The 20,605-nt window shown below is 55.6% G+C and overlaps 1 protein-coding gene across 1 annotated transcript; it reads right to left on the bottom strand.

The window, feature by feature from the left end:
• On the bottom strand, positions 1 to 13,418 carry PLBD2 (phospholipase B domain containing 2). Its single transcript, XM_026661187.2, has 12 exons — positions 13,148 to 13,418; positions 11,256 to 11,349; positions 10,602 to 10,760; positions 9,643 to 9,743; positions 8,089 to 8,303; positions 7,583 to 7,677; positions 7,063 to 7,223; positions 5,274 to 5,369; positions 3,854 to 3,925; positions 2,957 to 3,109; positions 1,873 to 2,035; positions 1 to 1,575 (listed from the first exon to the last, which is right to left on the bottom strand). Exons 1-12 carry the CDS (start codon positions 13,321 to 13,323, stop codon positions 1,408 to 1,410), a joined length of 1,653 nt encoding a protein of 550 aa, XP_026516972.1. The 5' UTR covers positions 13,324 to 13,418; the 3' UTR covers positions 1 to 1,407.
• Positions 13,419 to 20,605: the final 7,187 nt, after the last annotated feature.

Raw genomic sequence — 20,605 nt, 5'->3', positions numbered from 1 at the left:
TTTTATTACTAAAACCAAGCCAAAGAGCTCTTTTAATCCTGCTTACACATGATCCCAGAACTCCTGGGTTTGCACTGGGGACCCAGAACAAGCCCTGCGCTGCAGCCCCACTTGGAGCCAACTGGCAGCTAAGCCAAGGGGGTAAGAACGCCTCTGGCCGGGGAGCATCTGATCCTGGCTTTAAGCCTTCCTTGCTGTCACTTTTCAAGGGGAGTGAGGTCTGCCCTGGTGGTCTCCTGCCGAACCCTGCTCCATTTCCCTTTAACGGGCAAAAGCTTCCTCACATGCACAAGCCCCACGCCTGTGGCGCCATGTGGGTCCAGGCCTAAGGAGGTAGCGGGCACAACAGGCACAAAAGCAGAAAGATTTCAGGTTGAGGCGGTGCCCTATGGGCAGCCCGCTGGGCTTTTCCTTCGCACTGATGCCAGCAAAGCAAAGGGCAAGGGCATCACCCAAGCCACAGCTGCATCAAAGAGCAGCGAAGGATTCAAAGGCAGCATGAGCAAAACAGCAGCAGTCACCCCCAGGCACTGGAGTGCAGTGCAGAGAGACGCAGCAAAGGGGTGGGGGGGGGGCAGGCCTCCCGCCCCCTGGAGAGCACTTCACCAGCGATCTTCCTGGGGCTGCAAACACCAGCTGGGACAATGCCCTCCCTCAAGGCCCAGCGCTGAGGGATAGGGGATGGAGAGGCAAACCCGCCTCTCTGCCTTACATTCAGAGGGACAGCTCCGCCTCCGCTCCCGAGAACACTAGCGCTCCTTCCCGTGGGTCACCCCCAGGGGTTATACCGTGGGCCCGCCCGCTTCTCGGTGCCACCACACAAGTTGGCAGCCCAGGGGGGTCCCAGCAGGCAGCTCCTCCTTCCCCGGGGACCTGGTGGCAGCTCCGGTCTTCAGAGGCGGGAGTGACAGTGACCGAACAACCAGCGGGGCAGGGAAGGAGGGGAACTAGGGGGCAGCAGAAGAGGCTGGGGTTCCCCTGGCTTCTGGGGAGCATCCCGGTTTGTTCGGAGGGCAAGAAGCCAGCTTGCAAGTTAAGACAATGCAGCAAAATGACAAGCTGGGCCAAACCAAGGCCTGGCAGAAGCAGGTGCAATGGCCATCGGCTTCACCAAACTCCAGCCACTTACGCCAGGGCTAAATCTGATGCAGTAGCTGCACTGTACCCAAGATCATCATGCTGCCCCCTCTGTTGTTTCCCCCCACCCCAGGTATCCCCTGTGCTCCCCCTGCAGAGAGAGACATTCTTCCCTTATTTCTCAGGGGAAAGGCAGCTGGGGTGGAGCAGCCCCCCAGCGGATAGGCCAGAGTCCAGACTATAACAAGACAGACAGGGGGACGGGACACACCCTCAGCATCCCTGCTCCAATCCACTCGGCCACACGCGCCAGGGGATCCAGGCTCCACTTCAGTCCCACCAGATCTTGATGGGGGGGAACTTCCAGAGGTCGGGGTGCCCCATGTGAAGCAGGTTGCTGTAGGGAGAGGTGCTCCACTGGAAAGGGGGGACGTCGTCCCAGGTGGGCCCGCTGGCGGCAATCAGGCTGTAGCCCTTGGCCATCGCATAGGACGTGATCTAGGGAGAGAAAACCAAGCGTCTGACGATTTCCGCAGAGTCAGCGGGAGCATCTCTGGGCACAGGTGCTGCCGGACGGCCTCCAGCCACTCGCGGGCAAGACAGGCGGAAACACTCGAACTGGGCTGAGTCCATGAAGCTGGAGCGCGCACACATATATGAGTTGTCAGCAGCAGGGATTGAACCCATGACCGCTGGATCCACCGTCAGAGCCACTCTGTTAGCCAAGGCTGCAGTAGGCTTCCCCCCTGCAGGAGCATGCGCTCACCCACCACAGACTCCCCCCGTGGCCCTCACCTTCATGTCCGTGCCCCCGTGCGACCGCTGGCGCAGCGCAGCGAAGGGGTAGGTCCCATTGGCGGGGTTGAGGTCCGACCTGGCGGCGATGGCGTTCTCGGCGTTCTGGGGCGGGTCGCAGCCCTGGCACAGGGACAGCGGGTCCTTCAGGAAGTCATTGAACCTGAGAGGCAGCACGAACACGTTCAATGGAGGCAGCCCCAAGGGGAGGGGAGCTGGGCCACTGGGGCAGCTCTGGATTAGCCACTGGGGCAGCTCTGCCCTGGAAGGGAGGGGGGAAAGACCCTAGGCTGGGTTTGAACCGGGGATGGAGGGGAGAGATTCTGCTCTAAGTTCTTACACCAGGCTCATCGCTGTAGCAGCTGCCCCAGAAAGCCAACGTTGTCAGGGCAGAGTCTCGTCACCTTCAGTGAGCGCTGGATCAGGCTCCTGGAGCTATGGAGGTGGGATCTGACCTCAGCCCTCGCTCAGCTCAGACCGCGCTGGATTAGGGGGCAGAGGGAAGTGGAGATTGTGGTCAGGGATGATCAGCCCCTGGAGGTAACCAGAGACAGTCCTCAGGAAACCCTCAGGATCCGAACATCTTCACGCTGAAGGATGCTCCTGATCTGGCTTTTTGAGCCCACCTCTCTGTGTAACTGCACCTGCCCCGGCCGTTCCCGGCCTGACACACAGGAGGGGCTGGCTCCTTCGAGACAATAGCCATAGTGCATCATCGTGCCATGGCACGATCACCGCTGTGACACCAGGCGTTGTCGAGATGCAGTGACAGCGCATCAGCTTCAAGGATGCCCCAGGCCCCATTGTCAGCGTTCCACGTGGCCAGCACGCACAGCTGCCTTGTCATCATCAGGATAAGCGGCAACCCTACAATAATAGAGCCCTTAACACTCTCCCTCTGCCCCCACACAAACAGACAGCTTGGTTCCCACTCTGCACCCGTCCCCCCAGCACACCTTTGCCCGTGCCAAGGTGCCAGAGCGCATGGAGCGTGTGTGTCTCGAGGGCCGCTCTTCCCACGAGCGATACGCCCTCCCGGCACGAGACGGCGCCAAGCTCCCTCTCCCCACAGAGAAGCCCTCACCTCATGAGCCGGATCATGGAGTCCAGGTCTTGGACGAGCGTCTGATTGCGCCTGAAGATCTGGGCCCGGGGGTTTTTGTCGTAGGTGAACCAGTCGCCGTATTTCTTCACCAGCTCCAGCTGGCCGCTGGCGTTGAAGATCTGCTCAAAGTACCTGGGGATGGGGGGGAGGGAGTAACACACAGATCGAGCAGGGACCCCTCCTGCCTTTGTACATGTGCCTCAAGGAATCCCACCCCCACCCCAGGGAGGCCAGGCCAGGCGCCAAAGGGATGGGGGAAGGTAAGGGATGGCCGGGTGATACGAGCACTCGCCTAGGACTTGGAGGTTCAGCTCCCTGCTGTGACCCAGACGTGCAATGTGACCGGAGGCAAGTCACTTAGCCTCTCTGTGCCTCGGTTTCCCACCTGTAGAAGGGGGATAGCAGCCCTGCCCTGCCTCAGGGGGGTCGTGTAAAGCGCTTTAAGACCCACTCAGCGAGGTGTTATTAGAACAGCCTATCAGGGCAAGGCCCTTTCTAAAGGGGCATTTCCACCCAGTTGTCACCCAGCTGCCAAGCCCACCCCATGCCAACCGCCAGACAACAACTCAAGGCGGAGTCCCTCTTAACAGCTGAGTGCTGCCCCCTTCTGGAACCAGGCAGCACTGCTCCCCGAGAGCACAGCACTCCCCGCCCTAGCTGGCGGGGGAGCAGAGGAGAACGCTCCTTGTAAGCCCAACGGGGTTTGGATCAGGCCGTCAGTGTGGTTGAAAGAGCACCCCATGGAGGGCAGTGGGGGAGACAGCACCAGGGGTTGGGCGCCTATTCTCCCAGCTGACCCTTCCCTTCCCCCACCTCCCTGGAGTAAGATGCCCTAAGCCAGGGGGTTGGACTGGAGAGAGAAGAGAACCTCCTTACGGCACGTTGTAACTGGCCCAGTATCCCTTCTGGTACAGCTCCTCTGTTTTGTCAGCCACGACCACCAGCCCCCTGAGAGAGAGAACGAGATGGGGCATGAGAGACCAGAACACAAATGGGAAGCAGATTGCATGCTGGGAAAGCAGGAGTGCAGCCTCCATCTCGGATCACCAAGAACCGGGACAATCAGGGGGCCAGAGGACTGCCCAGCCAGCGACAATGGGCAGCTGCCCCAAGCACAGGCAGCCACTGGCTGCCCCAAGGCCCCCTGGCTCAGCAGGGGCTTCCGCGTTTGACCAGCGCCTAGAACGACTGAACCGTAACGCAGCAGGAGAGCCCAGCCAGCTGCAGATGAGCTAGCCAGCCTTGGGGGAGCCAGCCAGACCTCCATTATCAGAACCCCCCCCCGGCTCTATCCAGGCGACAGCCTCAGCATTAAAGACAAGGAATGGGACCTCGTCTCAGAGCAACGGGGGGGTCTCAGCCAGTCCAGGCTGTGCTGTAAACACAAGTGTCACAGCTAGAGCCAGAGCAGGGACAACAGACTCCATTTGGGGGGGGGGGGGGTGGAGCTGTAACAAACCAGGCATCATCCTGTCGCTCTCTAGAGCCCATGAGGAGGGCTGGGACAAGGAGCTTGATAACATTACTGCCGGATAAAAACAACTAGGAGTCCGGTGGCACCTTAAAGAGTAACAGATTTATCTGGGCATAAGCTTTCGTGGGTAAAAAACCCACTTCTTCAGATGCATAGAGTGAAAAGTACAGATACAGGCATAAATATACTGACACATGAAGAGAAGGGAGTTACCTCACAAGTGGAGAACCAGTGTTGACAGGGCCAATTCGATCAGGGTGGATGTGGTCCACTCCCAAAAATTGATGAGGAGGTGTCAATTCCAGGAGAGGGAAAGTTGCTTTTGTAATGAGCCAGCCACTCCCAGTCCCTATTCAAGCCCAAATTAATGGTGTTAAATTTGCAAATGAATTTTAGTTCTGCAGTTTCTCTTTGAAGTCTGTTTCTGAAGTTTTTTGTTCAAGAATAGTTACTTTTAAATCTGTTATAGAATGTCCAGGGAGATCGAAGTGTTCTACTGGCTTTTACCTCTCCTGGAATTGACACCTCCTCATCAATTATTGGGAGTGGACCACATCCACCCTGATTGAATCGTCCCTGTCAACACTGGTTCTCCACTTGTGAGGTAACTCCCTTCTCCATGTGTCAGTATAATAATGCCTGCATCTGTAATTTTCACTCCATGCATCTGAAGAAGTGGGGTTTTTTACCCACGAAAGCTTATGCCCAAATAAATCTGTTAGTCTTTAAGGTGCCACCGGACTCCCTGTTGTTTCTGTGGATACAGACTAACACAGCTACCCCGATAAATTACGGCCGAATGTTCCGAATGAAGGCACTTACGGGATCTGCTCCAGCACTGTGAGCACCCCCTGCTGGAGGCCAGCTTTGCCCGGCAGGAAGGTGTTATAATCCACAATCATCCACTGGTTGTTGTACCTGGGCAAGAGACGAGAGGGGAAGCGTTTGGCGTTCAGTGCCCTTACGCCATGGTAGTAAATGTCAAGTAACAGTCCTGGTGTACTTATGCTGTCACCACGTGGCTCCTCAAGGTAACTACACTCTTTGGCGTGTGATTTCCTTACTGTTAATAAATTTATACAGTCAACCCGTGGGACTCGTTGCCAGGGTGTGTTGTGAAGGCTCAAAGGATAATGGGGTTCAAAAAAGAATGAGAAGTTCCTGGAGGATAGGTCCATCAGTGGCTGTTAGCCAAGATGGTCAAGGGTGCATCCCCTTGCTCTGGGTGTCCCTTAAACCTTGGGCTGCCAGAAGCTGGGACTGGATGATGGGATCACTCAATAATTTTTTATATGGAGATATACTTATCTCATAGAGCTGGAGGGGACCTTGAAAGGTCATTGAGTCCAGTCCCCTGCCTTCACAGCAGGACCAAGTACTGTCCCTGACAGATTTTTGCCCCAGATCACTAAGAGGCCACCTCAAGGGTGGAACTCACAACCCTGGGTTTAGCAGGCTAATGCTCGAACCAGTGAGCTATCCCTCCCCCCTTGCCATGGTCTGCTCAGTCCCTCTGAAGCACCTGGGACTGGCCACGGTCAGGGACAGGATACTGGGCTAGATGGACCGTTGGTCTGACCCAGAATGGCCGTTTTTATGCTCCTGTTTGAAGGATCCCTGTGTGGCTACAGTGTAGGCAACTCGCCCGTGACTGCAGTGGACAAACGGACACCATAGTGAGGAACAAACTGAACACAGTCAAGGTTTCCAACAAAGAGATTCCCTCCTACTCTGGTATTTCCACTCATCCGCCCCCGCTTCTCATCCCCTCGCCATGTCAGGTCATGACATCGTTTGGGGCTGGTTTCAGAACAAACTGCAGAGAAATCAGAAGGAGCTGTTCCATAAGCAATGCCTGCAGCACCACAGGTGGCTCTGAGAGCCAAGGAAGCTGCCCTCTGGCCAGAGCAATGGACTCACTTATTGTTACAAATCCATGGAGACCTAGGAACTCCCAGTGGTCCCTGGACCACCTCACAGAGACCGAGTTTCAAAGCAACAACAGAGATGAAACTCAGGTCCTCCTCCTTCAAAACCCCTTTTATTTGCATAAGAGGAGAGACTCCCTTAGCAGTACAGGTCCAATGACACACAGCTGAACTGTTCCAGTGTTCCGTGCCTTTCCCCTACCCTTGATCTATCTTGGCTATTTAGCAGGTAAGTTCTTCGTGGCAAGGACTGTCTGCTACTGTGTACGTACAGCATGTGGCACAAGGGGCCTGATTTTGGCTGGTTTCTCGACATTAGAGTAATGAACATGACGACAATGACGATTAATAATAATTCCACTAGCAGCTGGCAGTGGTGCACACACAGACCAGCCACAGATTAGTAGCCTCTGAAGTCTGCTGCTTGGTCTCAGTGCCACTGACATCATGCAATGTGCCAAAACTTAACACATTAACTAACACGTGGCACCACATGGCCAAGGCATGTCCCGTGATGTCCCATGATATTGTGCCATCACCACAGAGCGCCTTGTGCAATAACCTGGCATCAGAGACAGGTTAGATCTTCCTGCTCGACTGAACTCAGCCATCCCATCGCTGCCGAAGGGAGGGGAGAGAGGGGGACACGACAGGAGGGTCTGGATGACTGCTAGTCGACTTACGTGCCACTGTTGAACTGCTGGAAGATGGCAGCCCACTCGGCCCCGCTCCTGGCTAGCCGGTTTGCCACTATATTTCTCAGCCACTCCAGGACACTCCCTTCCGGATGGATGTATTTCCACAAGGCAGCATTGCTGTTCCCGATGGTGGTTTCCAAAGTCACCTGCAGGGGACAGAACAGAGTCATAAGCGAATCCAGGCAAGGATGCGCGTGATCCAACAGAGGCCAGACCTGGGCTCCTGGCAATGGGGCGGGGGAGTGACACAGGCAGAGCCGGAGGGACAGTCTGCCCCATTGCCCATGTGAAGAGTGCAGTAGTAGGGCAGTACATAGGCAGAGGGAGATTTGGGTTCTGCACTGAGACGATAGGATTCCTGGTGCAGACAGTGACCCAGGGCCCTGCTTTGAATCCCAAAGCAGCAATGGGGCAGGAGGCTCAATCCTTAGCCGGCGGAACTCAGGGACAGCTGGGCCATGGGGGAGGGAGGCAGGGGAGGAGGGTGCAGGCAGCAGCTGCTCACCAAGCCACTGCTCAAGATGTAGAAGTCGTCTCCCGAGAAGATGGTGCCGGGATAGGACGAGAATGTCTGGACGTGCCCCGAGATCACGTCGTCACCTGGGGGAGCAGACGGCAGGGAGCCATCAGGGGTGCAGAGGCCACGCCCCATCACCTCCAGAGACGGGCCCTGCCAGCTTCCCACAGCAAACTCCGCCCCAGAGTGGCGGCAAGATCCAGCGGCAGAGGCAGGGGCAGGGGGAGCGGGACCCTTCTCTCTCTTCGCATAAGGAGCAGGGAAACTTACACAGCATCTTTGTGGGCTCAGGAAGTGCCAGTCTGGTGGCTACCCCTCTAGCCCTTCCCACGGGACAGCCAGCAATCCCGCTTCCTGGTAGCCAGATACATGCTTACTCCTGCTGTCTTATCACCCCCTCGTCCTGCCTCCCTCCTCCAGCCCAGGGCCAAGGAGCTCCGATCCTGGTACCGGCCCACGCGGCTACCCCCCAGGCCCCTGCCCGCGTTACGCACTGTGGGCCGAGGTCCGGAAGGGCAGCGTGTACTTCTTGATGATGCGCAGCATGGACTGGTAAGTGTTCCAGGTGTCATGGGAGACCAGGAGCTCCTGGTTCCCCGGCAGCAGCTTGAGGAGCGCGGAGCAAGACCCCGAGCCCAGCGTGTGCTCGCTTTCCGTTCTGTTCAAGGCCGACTCCAGGTCCTCCAGGTCCCCACCCAGCTGGAACAAGCTGGAGGCGGGGTGGGGGGGAGAGAACAGACACACCTGGGCTCATAACAACCCCCGGCAGCACAGACAGAGGCCCCTGGATTGGCCAAAGCAGAGCAGACCCTCGGGCCACCTACCTTCACCTTGGCTGGAATCCTGCTATGGGTTACCCCAGCTATGCCCACTCCCCGGGCTGGAGGAAGCAGGAAACTCCACCCTCCTGGTCCTGGCCATTTGCATGCGATGGCCCTAAGGATCCCTTCTTTGTCCCCACAGGTTCTCCCTGCAGCCAGGACTCCCTTATCTGACCATGGATAAGCCGCAAGCCCTAGTGACGGTCATAAAACTGCAGCCTGAGGCAAATGCAGACACAGGGCATGGGGGGCAGAACTCCCGACCTTTGGATTCAGTGACTCAGGCTTCGCCTCAGCCCCAGGGGCTAATGAAGCAATAGTACACAGTTCGAGCCCAAGGCTGGGAGCATATCTGTATTTGGGAGCGGTCTGCCTGGGTATAAATGCATTGTGGGTAGGAAGGGCTAAGAGGTACTCTAAAGGAGCTGCCGGACTGCATTATATTTTAATTAAAATGGGAAGTCCTCTCCGTGTTGGGGTGTCAGCCCAAAGAAGTCATCAAGGCATCATGCAAACGTTAACAAGCAGTTCTCAGCACCCTCGGAAGAGGCAACTCCTCTCCCTGGTTTACAGATGGGGAAACTGAGGCACAGAGACAGGCTGACCAGGAGGGGGCCTGCATTCAGAACCCAGCAAGCGATACGCGAGGCAGAAGCAAATCTGGCCTCACTCTTCTTCAGCGACCTTGGCTCTGCAGGGCCGACGAGAGCCAGGGCACGCTGGCTGGTCGGCAAGCTAAGTAGATGCGGGGGTGGGGGTGTTCTGCAGAGACAGGGGGTACAGCAACAAGTCCCCATGTCCAACCGGGACCCTGTATTTTAAAGAGCATGTGGTGGGGGTGCCATCTAGGGCTCAGAGCAGAAGCACAGAGTCAGAGCTCCTGGGTCTACTCCCTATGCTGTTGCTGACTCACTATATGACCAAATTACAGCGCCTCTCTGTGCCTCAGTTTCCCTCTGTACAATGCAGATAATAATGGGTCCCTAAAGCCTACAGCTTTCCTTTGCTGCATGCCTATGGGACGCCGCCCCAGCTCTTCCCTACAGCCACCAGCGCACTGCAGCTGCTGAGCACGTACCAGGCCAACACCCGTCGGCTTCCTCCAGCCCCACTGCGCTGGAGCTGCCCCATTCACTCCACCCCATCTCTCCAGCTCCCCACATCAGCCAGGACCGAAAGGGTTAAGTCCAATCACCCAGCTCCCACCTCACGCCCAAAGGGACTTACAGGAAGCCAAACGGGGCGACCGAGAATCGTCCAGTCGGGAAAGCCACTCGCCCGTTATAACCGTCTTCCAGGCCCTTGAGCTGCAGCAGAGCCAGGCGCACCTGTAGGGGGAGGGACAGGCACACGGTGAGACCCCCACGCACAGGGCCCGGCAAGCAGGCCAGGGTCTGAGATCTCACCCCACATGTGGAGGGGAGGGGCTGGTAACAAGAATCGGAAAAGGGGAATCTAGAGGGAGGGGCAGTTCTACTCTGGAAAACGGACATCCTGCTCCTCCGTGTTTAATTGCATCTCAGTGACTCCAGAGGACGCTGCTCAGCCCGCAAGATGGATCTCCCCCGAACCTCTAGCCCAGCACCTCCAGAGACCCCCAGAGCCAGGCTGGGAGCGCTCCTCCACCAGCATCAAGGGTTCTGCCGGCCAAGTGAGGCCACTGGACCGAGTGAGAACTCAGTGATGGATCAGGCTCTCTATGACTCGCCCCCGAAATCCATCCTCCTGCACATACAGAACGACCCAGACAACGCTGCCCGTGCAATGTCCTGTAGGAGGGGAAGTGAGGAGGAACTTCTCCAACTGACGCTGCAAAGAGGAAAGAGTTACGAAGGACAGATCGACTCACCCCAGCTGGAATTTGGCCAGGAGACCCGGGTTAACTTCAGTCCTGCACTTGCTTAAAGAGCCAGGGGGCCTCTAATGGCCATAAGTGGCCAGGGGCCCAGTTTTACAGCTCATGGCACCAAGTGACTTCCAGTTCCTGGCTACCCTTTGTATTTAAAGTCGAGCAATACCCAGGTTTTCACTGGCAGGTGCCTGGTCTGGGGCCCCTGTAGAAGAGCGGTGGGAACTGGCGTCTCAGACTTCAGCCCTGGGCCCAAAGACCCTGTCCTTTTCCCATAGCGACCGGCACACCCAAATAAATGCAAGGCACTGCCCACCCCCTAGCAGCACACACCCACCTGGTACCAGTACTCCAGAGCTTCTCCTTTCTCCATCTGCTCCTCCATCCAGGCCAGGTTGGTCTCGATGTAGCTCTTCAGCTTCTCGCAGTAGTCAGTCTGGTATTTAAAGGGGCCGCAGTAGCCCACCATGGTGTTCATCCAGTGCATGTAGATGAGCTGGAGGAAGAAGGGGGCGCAGTGTAACAATGGGCCTGCTCACCCCTTTCCATCCACTTAACATCCTGGAGTGAGGGGCTGGTTCTCCATCACCTCTGGGTGAAGCCAGGCCCTCCTCGCTAAGGCATCTTCTGTTGGCTGGCTGGAGAGCCAGGGACAAGCTGAACAGGGCAGGAGGCAGCCGAGGAGCGCCGAGAGGCAATCCAGCCACCCTGCGTTTCTACAGGCTTCATTCAGTCTTGGCCAGGCTCAGCTCACATGTGAAACGAGCTTGAGAATCTCAGCCTCGCCCCCTCCCCCGGGCACAAGTGAGCTGTTAACCTGTGGCGCCACTGGCCATCTCTGATAGGAGAGGCCCAGGTATGGACTAAGCTGGGCCTGAGTCTAGACTGAGGTGCAGGGGCATAACTGGACAGGGGGAACCTAGGACTGGGACACCAGGGGGCTCTGCAGACCAGTGGGTCTGACTCTCCCCTGCCATGCACCATCATTTACCTGCTCGGACACAGCGGCTTCGGCCAGTCCCGCAGCATAGGCCTGCAGGCTGTCATTGTACTTCTCGCTGGTGGCCAACTCCAGGAAGGACCACCTGCACCAAGCAAAGAGGACACTGATTGAACAAGGGAAAGATCATGCACAATGGAAAGTCTCCATGCGGCCCATAGCAATGCACTCCCTCCAACTGGGCTCCCCGGGGGCTGTGTGTGTAGCTTACATTATCTGAAGGACACTTCAGATAAAGGCTCCAGTTCGAGACAAAGCAAACCCCTCTCTGGGCCTTCCTGTGCTTTGCTTCTTGTTTGCTTTGTCTGGAGCTGCTCCCAAGAATCCCAAAGCACTCTCCCACCACACAGCTGGGGCTAAAGACACCCTGGAGCCAGGGGAGGTGCTTACCGGGGTCTTCCTCCAGAAGGGGGACATCAAGGGCAAAAGGAAGAGGATGGGGGCCCAGACAAGCTTCTGCTCTCCCTTAAAGGATCTGCACAATCATTGTCCCTTAGGTGGGTATTGGCATTTCCATGGCATCCAGCACTGCTTTGCACTTGCACACGCGTTCACTAATTCAACCCCCCCCCCCCCCCCCCAAAAAAAATCCCTAGGAGGCAAGATGTGGAGGATTAGCAGTGGACAGAGTGTATACATTGGGGGGCCCTCCACAGGGGCCAGTGGAAATACAAGGGGGCAGGGCCTTTGGCAGCTGGCTCAGGGCCATCTGTCTCGTAGGCACCCCTTTGCAGCACTTCAGGGCAGGGGCTGCCGTTTAGCATGTGTTTGTACAGCACCTGACACAGCTCCAGGCTCTAAATGGTTGATGCTCAGATACCATGGGGATAAAGCTTTATGCTGCTGCCTAAAACAGGCTCAATCCTAACTGGAGCCTCTTGGTGCTAGGGCAACGGGAATAATAATGTCTAAAACACAAGGAGGAAAAGCCACTTGACAGCGTCTCTTTCACGAGCAACACAGAGAGATGTGCATGTCTTGCAAGGCCTTCCCCACACCGCAGCTGGCAGCGTGCTTCCCACTGCAGATAGACAGACTGTTCGTTCTGCAGCATGGCACAGGCGGCAGCTTGGCCTAGCGGAGTGAGTATGCACTCCGAGGGTCACAAGGGATCCAGGCACTGTACTTGGGCGGCTAGCCAAAGCCACCGCCCGCGCCACTCCAGCCACACGACTATTGCTAGCACACTCGCTCCAGCGCAGCTAGCCTGCATCTATCTCCCTGCACTGGAAAGCACCATCCCGGCTGCCAGGTGGACGTACCCAGAGCCATCTCAAGGGTGGAACTGCACGGATGCTACACACGCCGCATTACTCCCCCTTTCGCGATTTGCAATGGGCTTTGCCACAAGTGGAATGCAATAACCGCAATGGAAAATGAAATCAAACGCGCGTGGGGCCATTGGGCCGCGGGAAGGTGGCGCAAACAGGCCTGATGCTGCAGAAGTGGCGGAAAACAAGAGAAATGGGATGAGCCCCTGGTTAGGGGCACTGCAGCCTCACTGAAAAGCAGAAGCGAAAGGGGGATGAGAAAAGACACAGATCTTGTTGACAGATGTTTTCACCCGCACAGGGCCTTGGGGGGGAGGGAGGGAGATGGAAAAGGGCCAGAGAAACCAGCTAGAACAGCCCCGGAGCAGAAACTCCCCCGGGCAGGGCAGCTCCAGGGCCCGACCCTCGCCCCCCACCGCCCCCCAGCCTCGAGAGCTGCGAGGGGTCCCTTCAAAGGAGCGACCCCCCCACCCAGCGATGGAGACCCCAGCCCAGGCTCGCTCGCTCCCAGCTGCCGAGTCTGAGCTCGCCCGGCGTCCCTGGGATCAGCGGGCTCGGGCCCGGGGGTTTGCACACGCACGCACACGCACACACACACACACACCCGCCTACCCCGTGTCTCGGATCCGGTCGGTGAGGTTGGCCCAGGCGACGGCGGCGGGGTCCCAGCGCGGCACGATCTGCAGCCGGCCCGAGGCGGGGTCCAGCAGCACCGAGCTGCAGCGCGTCTCGGGCCCGGAGAGGGGCAGGGCGGGCGGCAGGAGGCTCAGGAGCAGCAGCAGGGCCATGGGGGCGGCGGCCGGGCAGCTCCAGCCGCTCGGGTCCCGGCCTGCTCCGCCCGGGCTGTGCACGGCCCCGCCGCGCAGCGCTGCACAGGCCGTGACGGGGCGGCTGGGGGCGGCCCCTCTTCCAGCCGCCCGGCCCCTTCATAGCCACGCCTGGGGCGAGCGGCGGAGGCCCCGGAGGGGGTGGGCCCCCGGCAGGGCTGTGTGCGGCTGGCGCAGGCTGCTCCGGCAGCATCTTCCAGTGCCAGGGCCCCCGGGCGGGTGTCATCAAACGCCGGCACCCCATCCTCCATGGGGACCCCCTCCTGATAGAAATCCTTCCCCCGCCTCCTCTCCTGGCCTGCGAACACCCCCGGAAGCGCCTCATCAGCCGCAAGCTCCCCACAGACCAGGACACCCCAACTCAAAGTGGCACCAGCCCCTGCCAGAACGACAGATGCAGAACGTGCAGACCTCTCTCCACTGCTCCCAGGATCAACAGCCCCATTAGCACCTTTCCAGAGATCCCAACATGTGGGGCACCCCCTCCAGGGCACTAAGTGCCCCAATCACAACTGTGTTGCTGAAACCAGACAATCATGATGCTCTGGAATGAACTCACACAGGGAAATGATAAAAGACAGACACACAGAATCATAGAACTGGAAGGGACCTCGAGAGGTCATCTAGTCCAGGCCCCTGCACTCATGGCAGGACTAAGTATTATCTAGACCATCCCTGACAGGTGTTTGTCCAACCTGCTCTTCAAAATCCCCAATGATGGAGATTCCACAACCTCCCTAGGCAATTTATTCCAGTGCTTAACCACCCTGACAGTGAAGAAGTTTTTCCTAATGTCCAACCTAAATCACCCTTGCTGCAATTTAAGCCCATTGATTCTTGTCCTATCCTCAGAGGTTAAGAAGAACAGTTCTTCTTCCTTCTCCTTGTAACAACCTTTTATGTACTTGAAAACTGTTATCATGTCCCCTCTCATCTTCTCTTCTCCAGACTCTTCTCCTATCACCTGTGGGGGAACACTTTTTTCACAAATCGATCGCTCTACGTCTGACCTACATCCTCAAAGGAAACCTGCACACCACCTTCAAAAGACGAGCCTGGGAGCTTAAATTCATAACTTTGCTAGACACTCCATATCCCGGATCAAAAGCCTGGTCTACACTGCGGGGGGTGTCGATGTAAGATACGCAACTTCAGCTACGGGAATACCGTAGCTGAAGTCGACGTATCTTATTCCGACTTATCTCCCGTCCTCACGGCGCGGGATCGATGGCTGCGGCTCCCCCGTCGACTCCGCTACCGCCACTCGCTCCGGTGGAGTTCCGGAGTCGACGGGGAGCACGTTCGGGGATTGATATATCGCGTCTCGGACGCGATATATCGATCCCCGATAAATCGATCGCTACCCGCCGATACGGTGGGTAGTCTGGACGTACCCAAATAGACATACTGGATTTATGGCTTATTAGAACAATCTGTAACCCACTAATAACCCCCATGGCTGCTTCTCCCCACCCTTCCTTTTCTCCCTATGATGGGGGTGTTAATGGGACACTTTACCGTGAATGGTCCCTCAAACTGTGTATTAACTACTTATGCTAAACAATCTGTTCCACTTGTATTTAGCTGTGACACTCTGAGGCCGTGGCTACACTCGAAACTTCAAAGCGCTGCCACCTCCATGAGGGGATTAGCTTCCAGCGCTGGGGCACTGTTTACACTGGCGCTTTACAGCGCTGCAACTTGCTGCACTCAGGGGGGTGTTTTTTCACCCCCCTGAGCGAAAAAGTTGCAGCGCTGTAAAGCACCAGTGTAGCCATAGCCTGAGTCAGTTTCCCAGAGCTGAAGAAGAGCTTGGTGTAGCTGAAAGCTTGTCTCTCTCATCAACGTGAGTTGGTCCAATAAAAGCTATCACCTCACCCACCCCGTCTCTCGGCTGCACCAAACACAACTGCAGGGAACCCGGGTGCCGGTGTTGCCAACTCTCATGAGTCTCAGGATAATTAGTGCTTTCCTTAAAGCCCCAGCTCCTGGAGTCAGGTGGAAGTGTGATGATTTCAGCTTTCATTCTTAAAGAAAAAGTAAGTTTCTAGCCCTCGTGGCTATGGTGAAAGCTTCAAAATGTGACCCCAGACACCGGCTGGGGGAGTCTAGCCCCTGTCTGGCCGTGCCCCCCCCCGGAGCCCCGCCCCTTTCCCCCATTGGAGCCTGGAGCCCCCAGCTCTGTGGTTGCCAGCCCCCCGTCCCAGAGCGCTGGGTGACACGTGGTCCTCCCAGCCCCCAAGCGCAGGGCAGGCAGCGCATGGCTCCCCCCTATTCCCCCAGTCCCAGTGCCTCCAGCCCCAACCCCGAGCGCCATGAGGCATAGCCCCAGCCCTCATCCTCCCCTCAGTGCTGGGCGGCCCCAAGTCCCGGCAGCGCCAGCTCCAGCCCCAGTACCACTGAAGAGGAGCAGCCTGCCTGGGCTGGGGCCAAGGGGGAAAGGGCAAGCAGGAGGGGGCTTCGGGGAGGACCATGGGCGGGGTCATGTAGGGCTGTTGGGGGAGGCACAGACTTTCCCAGCCTATTGGATGCCCCACCCCTGGGCCCCAGTGCCCCCTATGGGCTCAAAGAGCAGAGGGGAAATAAAAAGAACAGCAAATCTAGTATTTTTACATAATCTCATGCTTTTAAAGCCAATCTCGTGATTGTTGGTGAGCCCCACCCGTGATTTTTGAACATTTGGGGTTGGCAATAGAGCAGGCCGAACAGGGAGAAGCCAGTGGCAGAGTCGAGTTGCCAGGGACAGAGGGGCAAGGCTGTCCCACAGATGGGCTGTTCCTTGTGTTCAGGGTCGGTTCTTGGCTTCTTTGCAGATTCTGTGATGTTTAAAGACAGTCCAATCTCCCAGCCCCTGAGCAAGACAACTCTGCAATCTCAATGGGTAAGAGGGGCATGGGGTAAGGATGAATGTGAGTGGGTCCGAAAGGTCCAGACTGGGCAGGGATGCAGTACAACCGCCCGGGTCAGAGCCAGGTCAGCCACAAGAAGACCCACCCACCAGGGAATGGGCTGTTTTATTACCTAGCTCCAGTGCTACAAGGCATGGCGGACAAGCTGCTTTGTGCTGAGGGGGTAATACCACGGAGGGTCCAGGTGATATGTACCGAGTACTCCAAGCGGCCCTGGCCGAGCAGTTTGGGCAGGGAGGGTGGCACAATGCATGACATCCTGGCTCTATTTGAAAAACCAGAGGGAGTTTTGCCCTTGACTTCAATAGGGCTGTTTTACCCCAAACTCGATCTCAGCTCCTGCCGTGACAGTGCAATTGTGGGGTTTGAAGAGCGCCCGAGATCTGCTTGAACCAGCCCTGCCAGCTGTAACGAAAAACATGCAGAGACTGTATCCACTCAGGGGAGACACTTGGTGCTTCAGGACAGCTGGTGACTTGTGACCTTCGCTCTCTGACTCAGATGCACCTGAGATGTGGTTTCCAGCGCCCTCTGCTGGATGGACTCAGTACAAACACCACCCACTCCAGCATGGGTTGGCTCTGGGATCTGCACTGGTTCCAGTATGTTTCCAAGGGGAATGGTTTTAAAGCCCTTGGTCGTTCGGGACCTGGTTGTCTGAGAGCTGCCTCTCTCCCCATGCAGCTGCCCTCGGTACGGGCACTTGAGAAAGAAAAAAACAAAAAATGTCAGGCTTTTGTTAGAGAAACCAAAGAGGGCACTTGGAGCTCAGCCCCTCTCCCTGGCCTCAGGCGGTCCCTTGGAAGTACACTGGCCCTTTAAGACCTTGCTCTCCTAACCTTCTAGTTCAGTGGCTCTCAGCCTTTGTAGACTACTGTCCCCCTTTCAGGAGTCTGATCTGCCTTGCCTACCCCCACGCTTCACCTCACTTAAAAACGACTTGCTTACAAAGTCAGACATAAAAATACCAAAGTGTCACAGCCACACTATTACTATACAAACCCGGGGTGTGAGTTCCAAGCTGCTTTGACCCACAGAATCCGCATTCATACCTAAAAATAGATCCTTCTTTCTCAAATATTTCTACATACCGGGTACGTTTTCCTTTATATCCTTTCTCAGTTTGCTAAACTCACGGCTGCTGCCTGTATTTTAACATACCTTAATACAGTTAATCTCTCTTGGCTCAGGTCTCCCTACCTTCCTAGGTTGCTCTTCATCCCCCTTCCCCCACCTCTCCTCACTTCTGCTCTCTCTCTTTGCTTAAGTTATTGTTTTTCAAAAACCTCCAAAATATAAAGCCATTTAAAACAGAACAAAACAACAAACCAAGGTAAAAACTTTACTTTAAATAAATCCCGTAAATTAATTATTTTAGCCCTTCAGAAATGCAACAGCTGGAATTACTCCTAACTTTCTTAAAGATATGGTTGCCAAGCAACAAAAATGCAGACTCTGCTTCTAATCCTAACCACTAACTAATCTTTGAAACATGGGCTTTCCTTATTACCACATAGCAAAGTTTTAAAATAAAGTTAATATAAAGTAATAAAAAATGCCTGAAGTTACTAAATTAATACAAGCAGAGCTGGGACAGCACACCGAAATACTATAAAATAGTAATTATAAAATTGAAATATAACGATTGTACTTACATTTCAATATAGAGCCGTATAAACAAGCCATTGTCTGTAGGAAATTTTAGTTTGTACTAACTCCGCTAGTGCTTTTTCTGTAGCCTGTTTTAAAACTAGGCAAATATCTAGATGAGTTGATGTACCGCTGGCAGACTCTGTGTACCCCTGGTTGAGAATCACTGGTCTAGTTCAACTCCAGTTATCCTCAGACTACTAGGTCATATCCTGCCCCCTCAGGTGTGCTAGCCTATTTTTAATGAGCCTTATTCGTATTTGTTATTTCTATTCTAGAAGCTCCCAAAGGCCCCGTTTAAAACAGAGATCCCACGGTGCTAGGCGAGCATACAGCAAGGGGCAGTCCCTGCCCCGGAGCGCTTACAGTCTAAAGAGACACGTCAGACAGAGGGTGGGAGGGGAAACAGACAGGCCCAGAGAGGGGCAAATTGCCTGTGTCAGTGGCAAGAGAACCAGGTGTCCTGAGTCCCAGTCCAGCTGCCCATGAGCAGGAAATATTGCACAAAAGGGTAAGTCGGAACCTGTGCCTCTTCCCCGAGGTGAGAGCGGCACGGCATGGAGAAAGCTTTCCTGACATTGCATTGTGATGCCCTTGGCACGGAGCAAAGAGTGTCGCTTTGAAATCACATCCGCGGTTGGAGATCCTGCTGTGAGCTCTCTCTGCTGGGCACCAGGGCACATTTTTGCAGTTCTGAGCTCTCAAGGAGGCTTGATCTGTAGGGCAAAGGCATTTGTAACTTTCCTGAACACAACAAACCCAGTGCCCCAGGGTGGCTGGGTTCATTCTTTGCTCAGTTAAAAGCATATTTTTTCCCCCTTAAAGGCATGTGATTTTAGTGGGCAATTTAACAAGGTGGGAAATTGACCCTTTAAGCTCTTAAGGCTCTTATGTCGCCAACAGCCAGGCTTCTGTTTTCCCATTATCAGCTCCCTTGGCTGGCCTGAGAGGTCTCTTATCTGATCAGTGTTGTCCCATGAGCACTGGGAGGGGGAGGAAGCAGGAAGCACAAAATCAAAGCCAAGCACAATGACTTGGCCTCACGCTGGCAATGCAGCAGAATCAATTGTGGATGTAGAATCAATTATGGCTGCAGGATGATCTTCTTCCCAGCCTGGGGAGGTGGGAGCAGGGCAGGCTGGAGCTGCAAGATGGTCTAGGTTTGGTTGCCAAGGAAGAAGGGGCAGGGCCAGAAATGACTGCAGCGCCTCCTGCTGGAAGATCCGTGAACTGGTGCCCTTGGCTGAAGACCTTCTGCCTTGTAATGCGGAAGAAAAAGAAGGTGCCATTTGGGGTGAACCAGCTCATAAAGAACACGCCACCCCCTCCCCCTGAACAGGAGGTAGATGGCTGGGTCCAATACGTGCTATGGACCATTCTAAAGCAAAGGTCTCTACAAGCATTGTCCCATGCCCTCCTGTTTGTTCAGTATGGCCTAAGCAGCCCGAGGTGTAATATCCTGATAGCATGTTCTCCGGGGGTTCAGTTATCACGGGGAGGAGTGTAGTCCATGAAGCAGAGTAGAACAGCAAACAGGGCTTGGGTTGTGACCTTTCATGCAAAACCATCCCAGAATTTATGCTGAGCCTAGTGCATGACAGGAGACGGCGTTAGGGACTGCTGTGTGGATACCAATGCAATGCAGACCTTGCCAGGCACCTCACCATCAGGTCTCAGTGCCTGATGTAAGGAGCTCCCAGACACCTGTGACTCTCCATGTGAGCTGTCTTTTTGTCCTGTGTCTGTACAGCACCTAGCACAATGTAACTGGGGCCTATAGGCCTGATATCAATAATAGTCATTAACAATTAGCTAACAGCACCTCTGCCCCAGCTCCACCCATTTGCTCTCTGGAGGGGCTGAAGACACAATCAGTGATGGCCCCTTGTCACCACCAGGCCCTTAAGCTTTGTTCCAATCCCTTGGGGTTGCTGCTGCTCCCCAGAGGTAGGAATGGAACCCAGGTGTCCTGACTTCCTGTCCCCTGCTCTAACTCCTAGGAAATGCTTCCTCTTGGTGTGGGCTTCTCTGTCAGTCTTGATTCATAAGAACTTCAGAGCCAACATTGGGATCATCCCAGATTGTCCTGGAAGGATCTGGATAAGCTCTACGTCCCGTCCTCAGGGAAGAATCGCACAGGATGGGTTGAGTGGGGCACTAGTGCGGGTTTAACCAATTGGTGGAGGCCCCCATCCGGGTGGCTGCACCCAGTGCGTGTGTATCCTGCATGTGACTGTCAGCACCCCATAGGTTTGCAGACACAGCGTTACTGGGGCAGTTGGAAGAGCAGAACCTGGGCTGAAGTTGGAAGCGCACTGGGGAAGCTGGAAGAGTGGAACGTGGCAGGGATGTGCTGCTGACCCGGTTTCAGCTGGAAGCGGGCCTTTGGATTGCTAGCTGCGTGATAGTCAAAGGGGCAGTGGTTCACACAATCAGCCAAGGAGCGTCCCATTTATAGCCACTCCAGTGTAGCGACACTGATACAAACCCTCACGCAGACAGGCAAAGTCTCTGTAAGCTGCGATGTGCACTGGTGGATTCAGAGCCACCCCGCTCACCCCCCGCCCTTCGAGCCAAGCCATCCAGCTATCGCTAAAGTCTAATAGATGGTGACATTGTCTGTCTGTCTGTCAGGAGCCAGGACAGCCCATCCACAGCCAGATTTTAAACCATAGGCGTTACAG

This window comes from Terrapene carolina, unplaced genomic scaffold (assembly GCF_002925995.2).
Source record: "Terrapene carolina triunguis isolate 2854851 unplaced genomic scaffold, T_m_triunguis-2.0 Scaffold951, whole genome shotgun sequence".
Lineage (NCBI taxonomy): Eukaryota > Metazoa > Chordata > Testudines > Emydidae > Terrapene > Terrapene triunguis.
This window is presented reverse-complemented; position numbering and strand designations above follow the sequence as displayed.

Excerpts from the sequence above, each read along its gene's own strand:
- PLBD2 (XM_026661187.2), bottom strand. The coding sequence starts at position 13,323 with ATGGCCCTGCTGCTGCTCCTGAGCCTCCTGCCGCCCGCCCTGCCCCTC. Across the intron at positions 10,761-11,255 it reads AAGCCGCTGTGTCCGAGCAG|CTCATCTACATGCACTGGAT; the intron begins GTAAATGATGGT and ends TTCTTCCTCCAG. Across the intron at positions 9,744-10,601 it reads CTCTGGAGTACTGGTACCAG|GTGCGCCTGGCTCTGCTGCA; the intron begins GTGGGTGTGTGC and ends CTCCCCCTACAG.